Here is a 20,055-nt window from a genome sequence, read left to right on the forward strand (position 1 = left end):
GATCCCCAAAGCAGCAAGCAGAGGCAGTCACTGTGGAGCTTGGTCCTTGCTAGAGAATCACGGAAGCTGCTGCTCATTTTTCAGGGATTCTTGCAGGTGTATTTTACCACTGTGCTTTGACCTTGCCCACCGTAGGGCAGGAGTCTCAAGCATGTTTGATAGAGTGCCTTGAAGTCTGTTGCAGTGCTGTGCTATCTGACTTCAGAGGTTCTGCTTGTGAAACACACAAAGACAACAGTTAGTATGTCACCTGTGTTATTCTACACCCAAGCTGTAAGTCACTCAGGCATGTTTACAGTCCTCCTCACCATCTTCCACTGTTTTCCCCAGCATGTTTGCTTATGTCCTGCCCACTGGCTAGGTGGGTAAGTATGGAGAAATGCTGTGTCATTGTTGTAACTAACTGCTGCATGTATGAGGCTCAGCAGTTGTTTATACTGACTGTCTTGTCGTTGCAGGGGTCATCCATGTATCAAGTGGACAGGTGGTGGCTGCAGGCGGGTCCCTGTCTTGGTGTTTCATGCTGAAGCCATTCTGGCCAAGGACAGCTACCTCCGTCTCATTGGAGGTGGGTGCTACTACATGCCAGCTTTTAAAAGGCTTGAAGGCTTGAGGTAAAAGTCTCTTACCTGATGGTCCCTTCGCTTTGTGGTGGGAAGAGAAACATAGGAAATTGGAATCCTCTCTAGTCTCTGACCACTGAGACATTCAGAAGTGCTTAATCTGTTGGTGAATGCTTATAATGTCTTTGGACTGTGATAGTGTCTGTCCCTCCACTGGGTCCTGATGTGTTTTAAAATGGAACTGTCTGCTTGCAAATTGAACTTGGAGGCCATGCTAGAACTTAAAACCAGAATACAAATTCACCATTGCTAAGACCTTAAAATCAATCATTGTGGTGAGTTTTGAGAGCATTTGACTGGGAAATAAAGCAGCCAGCCCCACAGTTGAACAATAATAAGCTGTCGTAACAAATCTGAGTCTACAGCCTCACAACCCCTAGAAGGCCATAAACAAAATGGTTCATGGCAGTACTTGAGTTGGGAGACCAAACCTGTCTAGTGTCTAATACAAGAGAGCCTCTGAAGAGGCTGGGTTGTTATAAACAGTCACTTTGGATTTAAAAAGTTGGTACTTGTGGGTGTGTACAGCTGGGAGCTTGTTCTGGATGTGCTGAGTTGGAGAAAAGCTAAAGTGTATTCAGCTTCCTTTTGTGAAGGTGCTGACACTTCTTTCTTCTCTTGCTTTTCCTTTCTTAGGTAATTGGTGCTTTCGTTTCTAATATCCTATCTAAGCAGAAATGCTTCTGGCTCGTTGGGGTAAGGGGTGGAGAAGGTGGTTTATATGTGGAAACTCCTGATCCTTTTCATGTGAGTTACAAACATACTTGGACGGTGCCAGAAGCTGATGGTAATTGTTACTCACATTTTTACTGCAGCGTGAGGTCTCTTCTGCTTTTTCTCACACAATTTAACAAGTTTATTGCTGAATAGTGAAACTTGTTAAATTTCCTCCAGCTTTGTCTTGTTCCTGATTATGATACTTCTTGCTTTTTTGATTTACTTTTGTTAGTAGAACATATTTCTGGAAGTTTAAATTAATCTTCACCCTTTTATACTCAGTTTGAATACATTTGTAAACTGCCTTTTCTAGGCAATTCTGTATTCTAGCGTTGCAATTTCTTTCTGTACTGTCTTTGAACTTTTTTTTTTTGGATTGCCACATCCTTTTATATTACAACTGACCTCTAGTCTTCCTACTTGCGTTTATTTTATCTTATACCTCTGGGGCTGCTGATTGCCTTTGTTTTTATGACCTTCTACTTCCATAGTGAGTTTTTATTTCCTTGTACTATTTACTTCATTTCTTACTATATTTCAGTTATTTGTTGGAAGATTGGTACAGGTGAATGAGATGTAAACAAAAATTCAGTGCTTTATTTTGGGTTTTCAGGATCTAAGAAGTGATCACATAAGCAAGCCATATCAATGAGGGGTATTAGACATAATTACTTTTAGATAGAAATACCAATATTGACTAGAGAAGAAAGCTGAAATAATGTTTGGAATGTTATCAAGCAGTCTATATAATGGAACATTTAAAAAAAATAATCTGGGTATTTTTCAGGCTGTCCTGTGCTTTATTTTTATATGATGGGGTTCTGTGATGCTACTATATTATAGCTAAGGATTGATGTCAGTTCAGTGATGCTGATGTTGGCATTTCCTATCTCCCTTTGCCTGTTATGTGCTGCTACTCTCTGTGAATTAAGTGCAGCTGTACTGTCTGAGTCCTTTTCTTTGGTAGCATGACTTTGGTTTATTCTCCCAGGTGCAGACTCTAATCCTGTGTCTCTTTGCCTCCTCACAGAGCGCTTCCACATGTCCTATAAGATTGTGCGGACAGACAGCCGGCTGGTTCGGAGCATTCTGACTGCCCATGGATTCCATGAGGTGAGTGCAACAAACTTCTGTCTGTTTTTGTGCTGGGCTGAGAGGTGATGGTAATGTTTCTGGATTTTTTTGTGTGTGTGTTTTTTTTTTTTTTATTCTTCAGGGTTAGAACCAGGAAGTTGCTGTGGAAGTGGCCTCCCTCGAGATTTTTTGTTTTGTCTTTTAATGTACTCTGCTAGTCAGACTGAAAATAGGTCATTTTGCTCCCTCAAAGGAGAGCCCATTAGTCTTAAGCCTTCAAAAATAGGAGAAAAGAAATGCTGGAGTTTGGTTATGTGATGCTTTTAAAGCATCACTCCCTTGGGAAAATGTGAAGGATTTAATTTCTCAGCCTTTACAAGCTTTTAGAAGTATTGATGTAGTATTTCACACTTCTCTTCTAGCACCCGTCTTACTCTGAAGAGTGTCCTGTATGCAGCTAATGACAATTTGAGAGATGTGTAGGGTTGATTTTTATTTTATTTTTTTTTTTTTTCAGAATAACAGCAACTTAAGGAATTGATCTGACAAGTTTCTGGCAGAGATTAAAGCTGTTTTACAAACTGTGTTTAAACCATCTATGAAAATAACAGTCTTACAACTTTTTTTTAAAAATCTGACGTGGTTATTTCCCAGCATGGGAATACCTTAGGGTAGCAGTTTGGCTGGAGTTGCCCTTATATTGGAGATAGTAGAGGAGATTGTCTTAGATTAGAGTTGCTTTGGCCTTGTAGATCTAGGGACAAGGTGGTATTGCTTTTCATTAGTTCAATGTTTTTGTATGTGGTGTTTTTTATGCTGCTTTTCAGGTTCACCCTAATAGCAATGATTATAATCTCATGTGGACAGGATCACACTTGAAGCCCTGCTTGCTGCGTTCCCTTACTGATGTTCAGAAAGTCAACCATTTCCCTAGGTAAGGCCTTGATACCACGTTTTGTCGAACATCATTGTGGTGATTTGCAAAAATCGGAACATAGATACCCCCCAAAAAATAGAGCATGCATGGTACTGTAAAATCTCAACAGATTGGGCCAGTTCCACCTGCTGTCTCATTCTTAATGGTCTTGGGGGCTTTCAGGGAATAGTATATCAATGAAAATGCTGTTTGTAGCTAAAATATTGGATTTTTAATTTTATTTTCTTTATTTGATGATAAATTATTTGTGGCTTCAGTTTTTAGTTAGAGGGATGGTCCTATGTCCCCTGCTAGTTTATATACCACTGTTATAACCAGTTAGTTTATAGCCACCATTATAACAGGTTGCTGTGCTTCAGTCTGTCTTGGGAATTGCAAAAAATGCCACAAAGGATATTAATACAGCCATAAGGTAGAGGCAGTAAAGCTTGAGAATCAGTTAGGGTTTAGACATCTGACAGGTTAGGGCTTAGACATCTAACAAAGCTACAGATACTTCAGTAACTAGGACAAAGGGTTGCTGTAATGTTGGGGAATAAATAGATACAGTCTCTTGTTTTGGGACTCCAGGTCGTATGAACTGACACGAAAGGACAGACTGTACAAGAATGTCTGCCGAATGCAGCTCACCCATGGGTTCAAGACATTCCATATCTTACCTCAGACCTTTATCCTCCCAACAGAGTACCAGGAGTTCTGCAGTAAGTGAATGGATGATGACACCCAGACATAAAACAAAATAATGGGATGCGGGGGGAAAGGAATTATTTTTAATATACTAACCTTTAGATCATGCCAGTGGTTAAAGTAACAAAATTAGAGGAAGCTAGGAAAACAGTAGAAAAGGTCCACATGACTTCTTTATGTAATTTCTACTGTTCTGTTTACTCCATGCCTGTGTAAGTTTCCAAAAAGCTGATGTGGAGTTAAGATTCCAAAATGGAGGAGTTTTTATGTGCACAGTGAAATAGCATATTCGAAAAGCAGACTTTGATGTCCCTGTGGAGTTCTCTAAAGTGTTTACCATAGCAGCATTCTTGACTCTTACTCCCCTGTTAATAAGCAAAATGGAAAATGTTGCAGACTTGTGCTGTGTTCTTTTAAACAGATACCTATTCTAAGGACAGAGGCCCATGGATAGTGAAGCCTGTGGCTTCTTCCAGAGGTCGGGGTGTCTACCTGATAAATAATGTAAGTGTTCACAGAAAGGACTGCTCTTCAGTAACAGTGCCTTCAAAACTATGTTGGCTTCCAGGCAAGAGGCATGGAGGCATCTAACTGGACACTGGCCTTACTCTCAATTTCAGCCATATATTGGTGAGCAATTCAACAGCCCCGAGCAGCTTGGAAGGCCTGCCTGGGCCTGTGCTGTGTAACCAAAAGCAGTCTATCTCTTTGTATGCTGTGTTCATCTTGCAATCTACCTGCAAGTCTGAGCTTATGAGGAGCAAGTTTATACTCCCTGAGACAGTTTGGGAAGCTGTGCTGCTTCATGCTCTCTTTGTGGCTGACAGTAAGCTGACCTTGTGGAGATTTCCAGAACTCTCCTTAGTTGTTTCCCTGTGTGACCTAAACAGTTCTCAAACAGACCCCTTGTCTCACACAGCCCCATGGAAAAGACTAGTTTAAATGAACCTTGATAGAGTAGCAAGTATATCAGTCTTAAAGCTATGTTATCTAAAAGCCAGTGTGTCCTTCCTGAGGTGTAATGGGGATAGTTCTTTGAAATCAATGTGCAGGTTGTAGTGTCTTTTGCTGTTTGTGAGCTTTGCAGGGAGTTAGGTTGTCATAGGTAACAAATACATCTGAACTGGAGCCAAACACATGAGGGGATTCCAATAAATTTGCTCAACAGCAAAATGACTGTTGAGTCATTTTGTTTTCACTCATTCAAACCCCTTTAGCCTTCCCTGCACTGAAGGGGTCATGCTGCCTCATCTGTTCTCTACTTGGATCATTTCCCATAAAATGAGGGAGCAATTTGCCAAGTGTATGAGGTAAGTATTTCCAGAGCTACACTCAGTTTTTTCTTTGCTTGAAAGGGAGGAATGAGCTAAGGCTCACATGGCAGTTGGCCATGACCTGGGGAAAATACCCTTCTGGGACCAATATCCCTTTGTGTATTTCTGTTTAAGAAACACTGCAGCTAGTTTGGCCCACAGGCCTTTTTCCTTCAGTGTGATGCCATTAAAAGAGTGTCTTTTAGAATCTCATCACAAAAGTTTTTAAACAACAATAACCCCTCCAAACAAATAACAAACCTTTGCATTTCCCTGATCCATATAGAACAGTGTGTTGCTTTTGTGTGATATTCTGAGGGAAGTTGAACTTGTTCTCTCACGTTCTATATAAACATTTTATATGCTTAGGTTTTCTGCTCATCGTGCTGGTGTTGTGGCTGAATGGATACAAAATTGAATAAAGGCAGAATCCTGTGATTCTCTTGCCTCTTCTGCAAACTGAGGGCAAGAAAGTGTTGTGCAAGAAACTGGTTACAAGAGAGCCTTGCATACAGCGAAAAGTAAAAGCTTTTTCAACAGATCCCATAACTTTGTGACATGTATTTGTCAGAGTTTGAGCTTTCTGTTCTTACCTACATGTGTAGCTTCTTTTGGGTACAGGAGCTCCTGCTGTGAACTGAGACTCAGTATAAGGTGGGCAAAAATGTTGGATACCAGCCCAGGATGTAGTTATAAAGATCACAAGTTGAGTGATTTTCCTCACTTGTGGCTTCTTCACCATCTGTAGTTACATACTCCATCCTGGGTCTTGTAAGCCTCTTCTCCATGTGTTTGGTTAAACCATTGAGAAGCAAACAGAGTAACAATTACTCCTTAGATGTGTTTTTTTTTTTTTCTCTGCCTATTTTACATCATTGCCCATGTGGCTGTTAAATCTGTATGCTACTCTGAGTATTTTACTGGAAAATTCAATGAGCAGGTTTTTTGGCAATGTAATCATTCTCTTTAGGATCTAAATACCGTAAATATGTTGTGACTGACAGTTCTGTGTAGGTACAGAGTTTGTGGTAATTGGGAGTGGGGCTGAGGCCAAGCCTCATCTCCAATGGGCTACAGCTGTGAGAAGCAGGTGAGCAGCATTGACAGCAAAGGGACATGGAGTGCCCAGGGGCACTAACCAGCCACCAAAGGAAACAGAGGGCACACAGGTGCAATGCATCAACATGAGGAGCATAAAAGGTTGGACTAGCGAACAAGAAGGGCAGATGTCTGGAGCCTTCTGATGTGGTAAGGTGTTGCTCTGTATGGGTTGAAGCCTTCTGATATTGTATGGTGATACTCTGTGTATGGTGGCTGTCTCAACTGTGGCATATGCTCTGATAGTTATGTTTTTTCATTTTGATTTTATTTCTTCCTTCCCCAGACATAGTTATTGGTACAAGGTGGCTGTACCAACCTCCTTTAGGAGGGAAAGGCAAGAAAAAAACGGTGGATTTAATCTAATTTCTTCTTATTTCTTACATCTGCTGTTTTTTTTCACTCTTAAATTTCTGTTCTTTTGCAGCCAAACCAAATTGTAGTGGAAGACAATATCTTGGTGTCTCGTTACATCAGCAATCCCTTGCTCATAGATGGTGAGTGTGCTTAGGAATTGCTTTTCTCCCTTCTCCTGACCCTGCATCTGAGGATCTCTGTAACCTTTGGAGGAGTTTAGTTGAATAATTGAGTGGTCTAGCTTGGTCTAGCATCAGACTGTAACTGAATGTAACTAGAGAATTCATTAAAACCTGGCAGCTTTACAACTGGGATAGATTCAGGAACCTATGTCAGCAGCAGGTAATGGTTTATTGCTCTTAGAGTCTGTTGAAATTCCTCAACTAGTTATGATGTCTGAAAGATATTTGCAGTCGCTGACTCTGGACAACTCTATTTCAGATTTCAAGTTCGATGTGCGTCTCTATGTTCTGGTTACATCCTATGATCCCCTTGTTGTCTATCTCTACGAGGAAGGATTGGCCAGGTATGGAAGAAGTCTTTGTTTTTTGGTGTACCTGCATTTGGTGATCCAGACATTTCTTGGCTTGCCTCTCTACTCTTGAAACAATAGTAAAATGAGGAAAGTGCCAGTTAGGGAATTCTGCAGAGTTTAAATAGATGATACTTAACTGTGCTGTGTCCCATCAGGTTTCTTCATATAGATTATAAGACCTTGAGTGAGGGATTTTATTGTTTTTATATATAATTAATAAAGCAAGTTTTCAACTCTCAAGGGTGAAATGGCCAAACAGATTGTCACTGGCATGTTTATTCTCAAGGCTGAGTACTTCTTGAAACTTGGGATTGTTGATACTGTAGAGCCTCTTATCCATCCTCTGAGGGGAAGGGAATCTAAGCTTTCTTAAATTTGTCTTAAAAAAAAAGCAGTTGCAGACCTGCTTTGAATGAATGAGCTCAGTGACTCATTCACTTCAATGACTCTTCTAAATTTTAGGTCAGCATTTTATTTTCTGCAATATCTACTAAATGGTTTTAGGCTAGTTCACTGTTTTTACTCTGCAAGATAACAATTTTCCTTTGCATGTAAGTCATGAAAGCCACCTAGAATCAGTACTCTTCTGCCAAAAATACCTGTTTTTCTTCATCCCAGAAGTTTAGCAAAATATTTGTCTGTAGTAACTAATGGATTTGAAGCAATCACCCCTCTGAATTCCCTATGGATCAGAATTTTAACTGTACTGCTGTTTGAGAAAAGAGCACCACACAACTGTTTCAGCAACAGTTTCAAGTAATGCCGTGTCTTTCTTACAAGCATATTTGATTTATTCAGAATATCTCTAGGGTTCAGACCTGACATAGCTCTGACTTGGGTAGATACTGAATCCAAATTCTTTGTCTCAAGAACATAGTGAATCCCAAAGAATACAGAAATAATGATCCCACAAGAAATATCCATTAAATTGATGAACACTCTTCAGGTGTGTTGTGATGTGCCTCTGCCTGCAAAGATAATGTGAATGTGTTTTTTCCCTAAAAGGAGGTAGAAAGGGGAAGCTCATCTTTGTGAGTGTAAAGCTTAACAACTATTTTCACTTTAGAAAGGGAGTCTTAAACATGCCAGTCATGCAAGACTTTTCTCTTGGGAACTGGCAGCTTAATGCTAGCTGCTAATAACTGCTTGTTTTTGGAAAGTGAAGAGGGAAACAAGATAGTGTAGAATTCCAGCATGTTCTCAGAATGGGCAGTACATAGCAGGCCTTCAAAAATAGGATTTGCACCATCATTAATATCTTAAAGATGGTTCTGCTGATCTTGTAATAAAGGAGTTTCAAGAGAGATTTCTGAGCTATGGGGAGTAGCTCTGGTTCTGTTAGTAAACATCAACAGCCCACTGAGCAGTTTCAGCTGAAGTGTCAGCTGTGGCTAAACACTTGTAGTTGAATGCTTTCACATGATAACTGTACGTTTATTGCAGACAGTATCTTTAATTATCCTTAAGCTTTTCCCATCTACTGTGGCTGTTCAGCTGGTATGTTCATGCCGCAAGTGCTGGCAAGCTCTCCTTGGAGGACAAGGCTGAAGGTGAGCAGAGGCTGATAAAACTTTAGGTGGGCTGTTCTGGGTGGCCTCCAGATGGCACTAGTGGACTTCAGTTGGAGCGATTCGTGTTTTCCCTATACTCTGCATTTACAGATTCAGTTGGTGAGAGGTAAAGAACCTGGAGTTACTGAATTATGGCTTCCTGTTTAGCTGTTTTGCCATTCATTTTCGTGGGAGTTATGTGCCGGGAGACACCATTGTATTTCCTCACATAGCAAAATGCTTTGGTTTAAAGCTAGGACAAAAGTTTAGCTCTGCAGGGGGAGGGAAATGTTTTAACCTTGGTGTGTAGAAGCTGCTTTTAATACTTTGCTTAAGGAATAAAAAAATCCCATGCTGCTTAAGGGGAGAAACAATTTCTAGCAGAGAACCGGGAGGTAATGTTAGGGCCTGGAATCAAAGGTGATATAGAAGCAATCCAAGGTGAAAAATACCAGCAGAACAAAGCAATCTAGTTTTGGAACCTCAGCTAGTGCCTGTGGTGTGCTGTGGTGACTTGCATGTTTTGAATTTGCTTTCTGAAGGCAGATAGTCTGTGAAGTGTAGTAAGGATGACGTAGGTTAGTGTTTTAATTTTTTGTTTCTATTTTCTTAGTCTGTCTGAAAGGTCATGTTCCTCTCTAGTGTTATGCTTTGCATATTCCAAGAGGAACCTGACTGCTTTGGTAAATTTGGTGGCCTCTACCAGAAAAGGAGTGCTATGAGGAAACCATAAGATGTAATGATCTTTACAAGGAACAAACTTGGTATACCAAACATTTGTGATGTTTGACTAGATAGTTCCTTAGGCCTTGTTTCTTCTGGCACAGCTAGACTTGTCATGACATGATCTAGAGTGGAATTTGAAGCTTTAGAGCTGAGAAGAAGTAAGAGATTGTGGATCCAACATTTTTGTATCTTTTTCACTTTCCAATTTTCCTCTAAAGGAGATAGGAAGGGTATGTACCCAAGTGTGTATAACAAGGCCTTCAGCTGTTGTGCTGGAAGTACTAAATAACTATTTGGTTTGCCTATGCCAAAGTTCTCTCTCTCTTTTTTATTAATTTTTTTAAATGCAGTTTTTCAGGAAGATGATGACCTCAATGTTTGTGTCGGGGGGGTTTTGTTTGTTTGGTTTTTTTTGTGTGTGGCTTTTTGTTTTGTTTTATTTGGGTTTTTTGTTTAGGTTTTTTTTGTTTATCCTCTGAAAGAATACTGAGTAGAACGTAGGAAGCACTGATGTTGAGTAGGTTCTTTTTCTAGCTATTTCCACCCTGCTCATGTGGAATAAGCTGTATAAAGGGACAGAGCCTCAAGTGAGCAGAGTCAACTATCAGACTTCTGGAGAGTTTTTAAGAGTGGTATCAGTGAACATGCTGTGGCTTTATCTTTTGTTACAATTCAGCTTTTCTAGTCATGCCTTCTTCAAACTCTGTCAAAATTCCTTGCGTGTTTTGTGCCTGGTGGACCTTTAGAAGGAATGCTGCTAATAGATTAATTTGGAGATATTCAATGATCTGTTTGGAGGGAGTGGAGTGGGGTGGGGATTTTCTTTTCTTACTTGAGGCTTGAAACAAGGCTGAAGCTGTGCATAAGACAAAGCAGCACTGGGTGACTTAAGATCCTCCTGTTGGATTGGAAAGTGTGTTGAACACTTTTCTAGTACATATTAAAAAAAAGTAGACACAGTGTGCTGCCATACATCTGGTAAATTGGCAGATATTTAGTAACTTCATACTGGAAAAGACAATTATAATCTAGATCTGTTGTCTGTGATCAGAGCCTGGAGGATTGTAGCTGGGACCCTTGCATTGAAGGTATAGGTTTGGAAAATGAGATGGTCATGGCAAGCTTGGTCCAGGTTTGCCTGAGGGTGTAACTCTGTCATCTGATCATATATTAAAAATCTTGGTAGTTTTTATTTATCTGAGATTTCCAAAACAGGCAGTGTAATATATTTATTGACATACTTTTTGTATCTTAGTTTGAATAAGAGGTACATTGTTAATAAACTACAATCTTAATTAAAAACTTTTCACAGTGACTCACCAAGCCCAGTTGTGTGGGAGTCCCAAGGCTTCACTTAGAGCCAGCTGCTGAATTGGTGCATTATGCTGGATTTTGGAGGGGCAGTCATGTAAGTGGGGAATAACAAGCCTGACTTGTACCTGAAGTACAGCTGAAGAGAGCTTAGGGCCAGGAATAGCTTGTGCTGTTTTTGAGCCTTCCCTGTTGTGCTGCTTCTCTCTCCTGTTGAACTTCCTCCTCTTCTGTGTGACAGAAAGGAGCCTGGTGGACCTTTCTTGCTTGGTGCCTGCAGGCATGATGAGGGCTTGACACATAGTATGGGGAATTCATAGTGAAATGGCTCCTTGTTTTGGGGAGACCTCTTGATTGACTGCTTTTTCTCCTGAACCATGTTTAGACAGCCCTATTTCTGAGCTTGAATAGCTGGAAGGTTCATAGACCATCAGGGACTTGCCATTCAGTTTTACACTGAATTTGAGAAATAGATTAGAGAAAAAGAATCAAAACTGATCTGAAACCCAAACATTCTTGCAAAAGGCCCAAGGAAAGCAGCAGCTTGGGGGGACTTTCCAGTGAGACACAAGGGTTTGCTCTGGGCTTTGCAGCACCTGCCACTAGCTGCCATGAGCCACCTGATCTCAGACCACTCAGCCTTGTGACACCCTTCCTTCAGTAGCCTGGCTTCCTAATTGACACTAGCTCCTCTGGGATATTCACCATTTCTGTGCTGGATTCCTGTGGTTTCCAAAGAATTCAGGTATTTGTTTTGAGCCAAGGAATTCACATTAGCTCACAGGCTGTACTTAGGCCAGAGCTGGCTGAGGCAGCTGCAGCAGCCCCATCCCTCTTGCAGTAACCCCTGCCCAGCAGCTCTGCTGCTGAGGGAGTGCAGCTCATTTGTTTCTGCATGGGCACCTGGGGGTGGGCTGCAGCCACTTCAGCAGACATTGCCCCATGCAGAAGCTGTGGAGCAGTGTTATTCACTAGATGTACCTGCTGGGCTTCAGGCCAGTGGATAGACTATCAAGCCACACAGCTTTATGTTGCTTCCTTACTTTTTAATGAAGATAATCAGATTCAGATCACTGAGGTGTATAACTACATGACCCTACTGTTGTGCTTAACAGACAGGCTACTAAGCAGTTGTTAAATTTGGTCAGCTCAGTTGCTAATGCTGCTGACAGTCTAAACAATGAGAAACCAGAGAATGTGAGAAAGAGAACATGAGAGGTTCGCCAAATCACAGAGTAGCTGAGGTTGAAGGGATCTGGTCCAACCCCCTGCTCAAGTGGGACCATATAGGTCTGGTTGCCCAGGACCATGTCCAGATGGCTTTTGAGTATCTCCAAGGATGGAGACTTCACAACCTCCCTGGGAGGCCTGTGCCAGTGCTTTGTTATCCTCATGGTGTTTTCTTGTGCTCTGAAGGTTCAAAATCCCATTAATGTCAATGCATAAATTGAAAATATGCAAATTTGTTGTGAAAATATTAAAAAAGTCTTTAGTTTTTCTCCTGTTCCTGCAGACAACTGGTAACACTGCTTCTGGATCTTGTTCTTTAACACAGAACTGTTGGAGTAATTTTATTCGGCTTTGATTAGAGAAATTGCCATCATAGAGGTGTCACCAAAACTGCTTTTTATGTTTAGTAATTCTCTTACAAACTTTAGCTCCTGTTCATATTCGATTGCTAACTGACATATCAGGTGAATGATGTGAAACATATTAATGTTGGATGTAGGGGGATTGTGCTGGTCTTTAGACTTCTGTTTTCTGTCCTGTACTGTAAGGAGGAACTATGTTCCCTAAACAATGTGGCAGCTAATAGACTGACAGGGAAGCTAAAGTTTAATGCATGGGGGAGGAGTGAGGGACTGGGAAAGTGACTCCAAGCATAAAACGTGAGGAGCATGCTTGTAAAAGCACTACACTGATTATTTCCAGGACATTTATGCAGGAACTCTGTGTGCAGTCATGGAAAAGTCGATCATAATGTGTGCTTTTTTTGTAGAACTCATTTGAGAGAAGAGGGATTAACTATTCTTTCATTCTTCCCACTCGAGTCTTTTCCCTTCTCCTCTTTTCCCAGGCTCCAACTAGATGCCTCAAATAAGCATTCCAGAACTGTCAGGTTTCATGCAAAACCATGTAACATCTTCTGTAAATATTTAAGGATCCAGTTTACATGTTTCTGAAATGACTTGCAAACTTTACCTTGTGGTTAATTCATTTCCTGAAGTAATGCTGGAGATAAGGCAAAGAGCGTTGTACAATCCCTTGGGTAATGTCCTGCCTAAAATTGTGACAGTAAAGGGCTAGTTGCTTAGGTTAAGGCAGTGTGGGGATGTGGGTTAGGGGCCAAAGTTTGGTGTGGTGGATTTGGGGACTTTTCAGTGTGAGCTCTGGCATGTTTTGTAGACTGCTAGCTGAGCAGGGAATAAGCTTGCATGGCACTTGTAGAGAAGGTGACCTATAGCAGGTAGAGCTTAAGTGTGATTATTAGGCTTTTAATGAACTCTCACAAGAAAGGGAAGGAAGATTGGAATCTGTCAGTGTCTGAATACCAAAGGTGAACCTGAGGCATGACAGAGAGGCAGGGAGCTGGGATGTCTCTGGATGTTATACTATGAGTCTGGAGGATTTTTCCCTTAATTTTCTTTTTGTACTGCCCAGGCTACCTGCTGCTGCTATTGTCACCCTTCTGCTTGCTTTTGATTGTTCTTTCATCCTCTCTGATCCAAGACAAAGTACAGCCAGAGGGAAGGGAAATGTGCTGTTGGGGAAGGTGAGCAGTGTAGCAGTGCATAGTTGCTGGTAAGAGAATGGGTTGTTGCCTTCATCCAAGTTGCAATGTGCCTGTGTCACATGGCTGTGACCAGCTGAGACACGAGCAGAGGTATCAGAACAGTGGAATGCATGATTATCACTTCTCAGTTCTAAGCTTTGAATTCAGAAATGAAGGGCATCTCCTCTGTCCTGCTGGAGAAGGAGAAGCTGCAGTGAAAGGGAGGGAGGCTGCCAGGGCTGTTTCCAATATGACTGCAGCTACTTCTGCCTGGGAGGCTGTATTACAGGCAGCAGTTCATGTGGAAGCTGAACAATGCACAGCCAACCTCAGTTTAACCTTTCCTCTTTCCAGCTGTAGTTTTGAGGTTGAAACTGTCCTATAATATTTCTGCTTAGAGGCTTTTGGAATCTAATCTCTTGTAGACTATGTTAGAATGTATCCTTAATTTTCTTAACTTAGCCCTTTCCTCAGACATTAAAAAGACAAGATTCATTAGAAGGGGAGGATCTTTGGGAGGATGGGACTGTAGTAAGGCCAGGTAAACAAGTTAATGAAAGTGAGTATCTTTAGTATCACTTGGAGTTAATTTTCAACAGTGAATACAAGCAATACATAACATCAGGACATGGGAAGGTACTTTCTGTATTCTTGCTGCTGTGAACTGTGTTACCTCTGTTTAATACATATCTCAGAGATGACCCAAGTCAATGCTGTCAGAGAGGACCTTTCCTCCTGCATCATCTTCTCCTGCACCCTCTCCAAGTACATTGGCAGGTGAAAGAAGGTTCAGTCATTCAACTTTGAAAACTGGTGGTTAGAACTTATGTAACAGAGAAAGCAAATCTGTATTCAGGCCAAAACAGAGTTGATATTCTTCTGATGGTGGATACAGAACAGACACTCATTCCTTTCTTGGCTACCTGTATAATATTTCACATTGTTAACAATAAGAAGAACTGCTGGTTTAGATGAAGTGGGGACAGAAGAATGCACTGAAGTGGCAGAAAACCTTCCTGTCTGACTAGTAGTGGAAAATTTTACCTTTTCCTAGGTTTTTTTCCACTTGACAAGTCATATAGAAGAATTTAAAAGACTTAAGAATTAAAAGCAGTGTGACTCTCATTGTTGAATGACTCAGTCCACGCACACTTTATCAGCAATACCTGTTAAGTATGTTGGGTCTCTGCATTGCAAGGCCTATGAGGTAGTCCAGAACTTGGACAGGAACAGACCACAGAGGGGGGAAATGACAGTTGCTTGAAGCAGAGTAAGAAGAGATGGTATTAGTAAGCACAAGATAGTGTTTAGATGAGTTTGCCTTGATAAAATAGTCTTTTTTGGCTGAAGAGGGGCCCCCACGTGTGGACAGTCCAGCCTCTGATTTAGGAGTACTCCTGGATTCCTGTGTGGTTGCAGGCTCCCACATAGCAGCATCCACGAGTAATGCTTTGGCTCAGAAGCAGTCCTGTCCTGGCAGATGGGGATCTGGACTCATGTACTTGTGCCTTCATCACTCTTTGGCTGGATTATAGCAATATGAGACACCTGGGCATGAAGCCTTTAGTGTTTAGAAAAATAGTTCATGCAGAATATTGCAGCATATGCTTGTGGTAAGTTCTGTTACTAGGAAAACATGAGGCTTGCCCTTTATTTTCTGTCCCTGCTTAGCATATAGTTTTTGAATTGCTTTTAGGATCTTGGCCCTTATCTTTTGAGTAACATATATTCTATTCTTAGTAGTGGCCCAGAATGAAATTGGAAAAGAATGTTGCCCTTAAATGAAGTAATCTTCTAAAATATTGTAAGATTCCTCAGGAGTTTATTCTAATTTCAGGTTAACACCTAGAAAAATTTTACAAGCACTGTTTTTCTATTTTTCACTATTACTGTAAGGCTTTTTCCTATGACCTTGGTTTCTCTAAAGTAAAAGTAAATTTCTGCTGAAGCAAGACAATCTGTAGCCTGCATGTCTCTTCTCCTTCCTGGAGAGAAAAAGTGTGGTGGATGAGCAGCATAGTTACTACAGGGGCAGAAAGATACAATAAAGTATACTCTGAAAAGAAGCAGAACTGAAGGTAATTGTGACTGGTATTTCAGAGGTAGTAACACTCTTCCATCTCATGTGAGTGCAGAACACAGAAGTGTAGGGAGTGTGGGCTATTTGCTTGCACTGTACTTGTGATCTGTTACTACTTTGGCATCCAGAAGCTATTGATAGAAGCTCTAGAAATAGCTTGGATTTTCCATTTGCAGACTTGCACTTAGCATGAAGCTGGTCAAACCAGCTCTGGGTGAATGTATTAAACATTGGATTATGTTGTTTAAAGCTTGGGCTTTTTAGATAGTAGATATGAGTAATTTCATGTTTTGGAGGTTTTTGGTGCATTGCTGAAGTTGCTTATGATGTCCTTCAAGATGATAGCATCCTAGCAAAAGAGAAAGCTTAGCTACTGGGAGCTCTAGAACACAGTGAGATATCTTCTGAATAGACAATCCCCATGGAAATGTAAAATTCTGAGCATGGAGCTCAGACCACCTAATAATTCAGGATGGTCTCTGTAGAAGGAAGTTAATGCAAGCATACATGAAGGTACAGAAACACTTTTGTTTAGAGTACTGTCTGTCTGCCAGGGGTTCCTATTCTTTTATTTGAGGATGAAAAATTAAAAGCATAAGCTGAAAAACATGGTGAACCTAATTGCCCTCTGCTTGGAAGTACCAAGGGAGACTTGAAATGGCTCTCTGATTGTGCTCAGTATCTTCCAGGATCTGGCTGAAAGTATATTTCAACTAATACTTCTGGTATGCTGCCAGTAAATGATTGTTAAAATGGAGATTATGAAATCATAAATAAGAACCAAATATATGACAGGGCTTTTGTCACTGTTTTCAAAACAGAAGTGCTAAATCCAGGAAACTTACAGTTAAACTGAAAAGAAATTCAAATACTTTAAGCTGTGGAAATATGTGGAAAGGGGATCCAACTTCCAAATGCTTTTGTTGCCAGCTGCTCTGAGTTTGTACGTAGTTTAAGCTGAGAAAAATATTTTTCCCTCTTTTAACCTTGCCACTCAAAATTAGTTATATCATGGGGGGTTTGTTTTCCCCTCCCCTGCTTCCACACATGTATTTAAGGATAAGTTTAAGCATTTTTGTGGATTTGCTGGTATAGTTCTTATGGCAATAGGTATTTCTCAAAATGGCTACCAAGTGAGGGCAGTAATGGCATAGTTTTAACTGAGAAATAAGGTCTTTGTTTTTTTGGCAGTTCTTTCTAAAGGAAGGATTATGGGGATTTTTGTCTTTGGTTTTTGTTTGTTTGTTTGTTTTTGTAACGTGTTAGCTGTCTTTGTGTAGTTCAGCTTCTTCTGAGCTATGGGCAATAATTGGGGAAGGATGAAGAGAGATGACTATTAATGAAAAAAAATTGGAGGTGCATTCTTTTCTGAACATTATTTCATTGCATAACCAGATGATCCAACTTTCTCTCACTCTCCATTTTTCCAGAATCCTGTCTCCTTTTTCCTGCGTTGAGGCTTCCCCCATATCTACTCCCCTTTTTGTACAGCTAACCCTGCTGTGCTTGGTACATACTTTTCCTCTTGCTGGGGCTTGTTTGGGTAGCATGTGTTTGACTCTCCCCTCAGCCTTTCTTACTCCCCTTATCTCTTTTGAGACGTTGGCATCTTAAGCTCTTGTGGTACAGGAGGATTGTCAGAGTGAAGGTGTTTTTTCTCTTGTTGGTTTTTTGAACTGGAGCATGCTTGCTGTTATGAGTGGTGGTGATTATCAGTGGCTCATACTGGTCATTCTACCTACCAGATGCTCTGGTTTCTGCCCTCAATTTTTTAAAATTGATTTTTCTCCACAGTCTGAGACCTAAAATATGTATTGAATTAGGATTACATGTGATGTAAGAAAATTATTGCAGTTGGGCTAGATTACTGTTGTAGTTCCTTTCCAGCTGCAGCTATTCTATTGCATTATATTCACATTCTATGATATTATTTTTTCTTGATGTGTCCTTTGGGGATAAAATGGTATTTTGCATTTGATGAAGTCTCATTACATGCATTCTCTCCCTGGGTGTTGCTGTTGAGTGGTCTGTATGGTGGTCTGTGATTTGTAATGACATGCTTGCTGTATTTAGCAAGAATGCCACTTGCTCAAGAAATACTGTGAATTTTTATTTCTCTTTACAGATTTGCAACAGTGAGGTATGACCAGGCATCCAAGAACATTAAAAACCAGTTCATGCATCTGACCAACTACAGTGTCAACAAGAAGAGTGGAGATTATGTCAGGTACTTGGCTGGAAAATAGAACCCATTCTTCAGAGGTTGGGTTAGTTTACCTGAGTTGGTCTAATGCTGATCCATAGAGGTAGGCCAATCTCCTCCTTTCATTTATTTTTAGCTGTGATGATCCTGAAGTAGAGGATTATGGAAACAAATGGAGCATGAGTGCAATGCTGAGGTACTTAAAACAAGAGGGGAGAGACACTGCAGGTCAGTAAAAATCTTGTTCTGTTATTTCTTTGTTGGATCTTGATCATCTCAGTAGTGTGAATTCTAAGCAGTCAAGGAAGAGCCCCAGTGAGTCCCATTTAGCACCAGAGCAGGGTGGAGGGAAGCATTGTTCCTTACTCATGAGAGCTGTGCATTTATTCCCTATCCCCAGAGATAAGGCTTAACCCCTTCCTTTTTGCAACTAGTGTTCTGAGACTTTCTCAGGGTATGTTTCTTAATATTTTACCTACATTTCCCCTTTCTTAAGGTCATTCCATTCCTTCTAAAAGCTTCCCTCCCTCTACTGCTCCCATGGCCTGTTCGGTCTGATGAGTGACCAACCTCTGGACAGCTGTGCCAGTTTGAATGACTCTTGGATGTGGTGTCATCTTTCCATGGCTCAGGTTTTTGCTGGGTGTTTTCATTTAGTCTGTGTTTCATATAAAATAGCTCCCTCTTCCACACCTTTGCCAGGTCTGCTGGTAGTAACTGCATCTGCAGAGTAGAATCCAGGTATATCCTTTAAGGGATAATTTACCTGTGATACTGAGGCATCAGTAAAATTACTGATAGCAGCTATGGCCCATATTGCTAATGTTGCCAAGGAACACTCAATGCTGGAGAAAGGGGTTTGAATCTGGCTTTCAGATGGAAGTAGACTTTTTTTTCCATCATGTGTGTGCATGGCAGTCCAATCGCTTGCACCATATGTGTTCAGCCAGCTGTGAATGTGCAGTTAATAATATTAATACATCTCCACACCTCACCCTAACCTCAAGTATAAAATATACTCTCTTAATAATTAAGCAAACTACTGAGCAATGCAAGCAGATTTCTTTAACTATACATTACAGGACATGCACCTTTCTCTGATGCATCTGGTTCTGGCCATAGAGAGGCAGAATGCTGGCTGAAAAGTGCTGGCCTTGTCTGGGCTGGCAGGGTTTTTGTGCTCTGGGTTGTTTATGTGTGCTGGGATGTTTCCATGCTGTGTTGGTTCCACTTAGTTGTTTTCTGGTACAGAAGTTCACATCTGAATTTGCTTGCATGATCTTTCTGTAATTGTTCAGGTCCCTGCATGTCATCATGTGAGCATGAGAAATAGTAATTGTAGAACTAAAGTAAACTCTCTAGTCAAGTGGTTTCTAGAAGATACTCTTTGAAGTAGTGATTGCCAGATGTCTGTGTGGATTTGCTTTTGCTCCCTTTGAGGGGTGGGGAAGGCTGTCCTTTCATCTTTATTAACTTTTGAGACTATGAATCCAGTATTTGTTCACTTCTCCCTTCTCTCACTTCTCTATTGCTTGTCCTTGAAAACAAAACCAGTGTGGTGTTCTTTCTATCACGTGACTCATCCCAAGTCCAGTGTAGAATCCAGGTCTATGTCTAACATCTTTTCTTGCCTTTTGCTTCCTCTGTCTGCTTAGACTCCTGTTCCTGAGCTCTTGACAGGCTCATGCAGGAGCTGGAGAGCTTTCTTACTATAGGTCAGCAGGACTGGGAGCTGTCACCAGTCATAAAATTTTGAAAAGATTTATGAACTTTGGTATGGGAACAGCTGCTTTAGAGGAAGGTGCAGTGTCACAGAACAGTTATCTCATAAAAGTTCACAAGAAACATTTTTATATCTTAGTGCTATGGCTTATTCTCTGTAGTTTGAGGGCTTATCTCACTAACCCACTCCTGTCTAACTTTTGTTTAATCCTTCCTATACTCTGAGTGGGCAGTGGTCAGACTCCAGCTGACTTGTGCTGGTGTGTTTGCCATACGTTTGTTTACCTGCACATCATTCTCACATTCTCATTTGTGAATATTTTTGCACTAAGATATGTATGCATGTCTA

General features: G+C 40.9%; 1 protein-coding gene across 1 annotated transcript in view; it reads left to right on the forward strand.

The window, feature by feature from the left end:
* The window catches only part of TTLL5 (tubulin tyrosine ligase like 5), a 127,042-nt gene that overhangs the window by 3,946 nt on the left and 103,041 nt on the right, over positions 1-20,055 (forward strand). The window contains exons 3-11 of the mRNA XM_066551927.1: positions 459-568; positions 2,371-2,453; positions 3,242-3,348; positions 3,922-4,052; positions 4,460-4,542; positions 6,877-6,946; positions 7,248-7,332; positions 17,907-18,008; positions 18,121-18,212. Coding sequence (XP_066408024.1) covers positions 459-568; positions 2,371-2,453; positions 3,242-3,348; positions 3,922-4,052; positions 4,460-4,542; positions 6,877-6,946; positions 7,248-7,332; positions 17,907-18,008; positions 18,121-18,212 — 863 coding nt within the window. The remainder of the gene's footprint in view (positions 1-458; positions 569-2,370; positions 2,454-3,241; positions 3,349-3,921; positions 4,053-4,459; positions 4,543-6,876; positions 6,947-7,247; positions 7,333-17,906; positions 18,009-18,120; positions 18,213-20,055) is intronic.

The sequence above is a fragment of the Molothrus aeneus genome, chromosome 6, assembly GCF_037042795.1.
Source record: "Molothrus aeneus isolate 106 chromosome 6, BPBGC_Maene_1.0, whole genome shotgun sequence".
Classification (NCBI taxonomy): Eukaryota; Metazoa; Chordata; class Aves; order Passeriformes; family Icteridae; genus Molothrus; species Molothrus aeneus.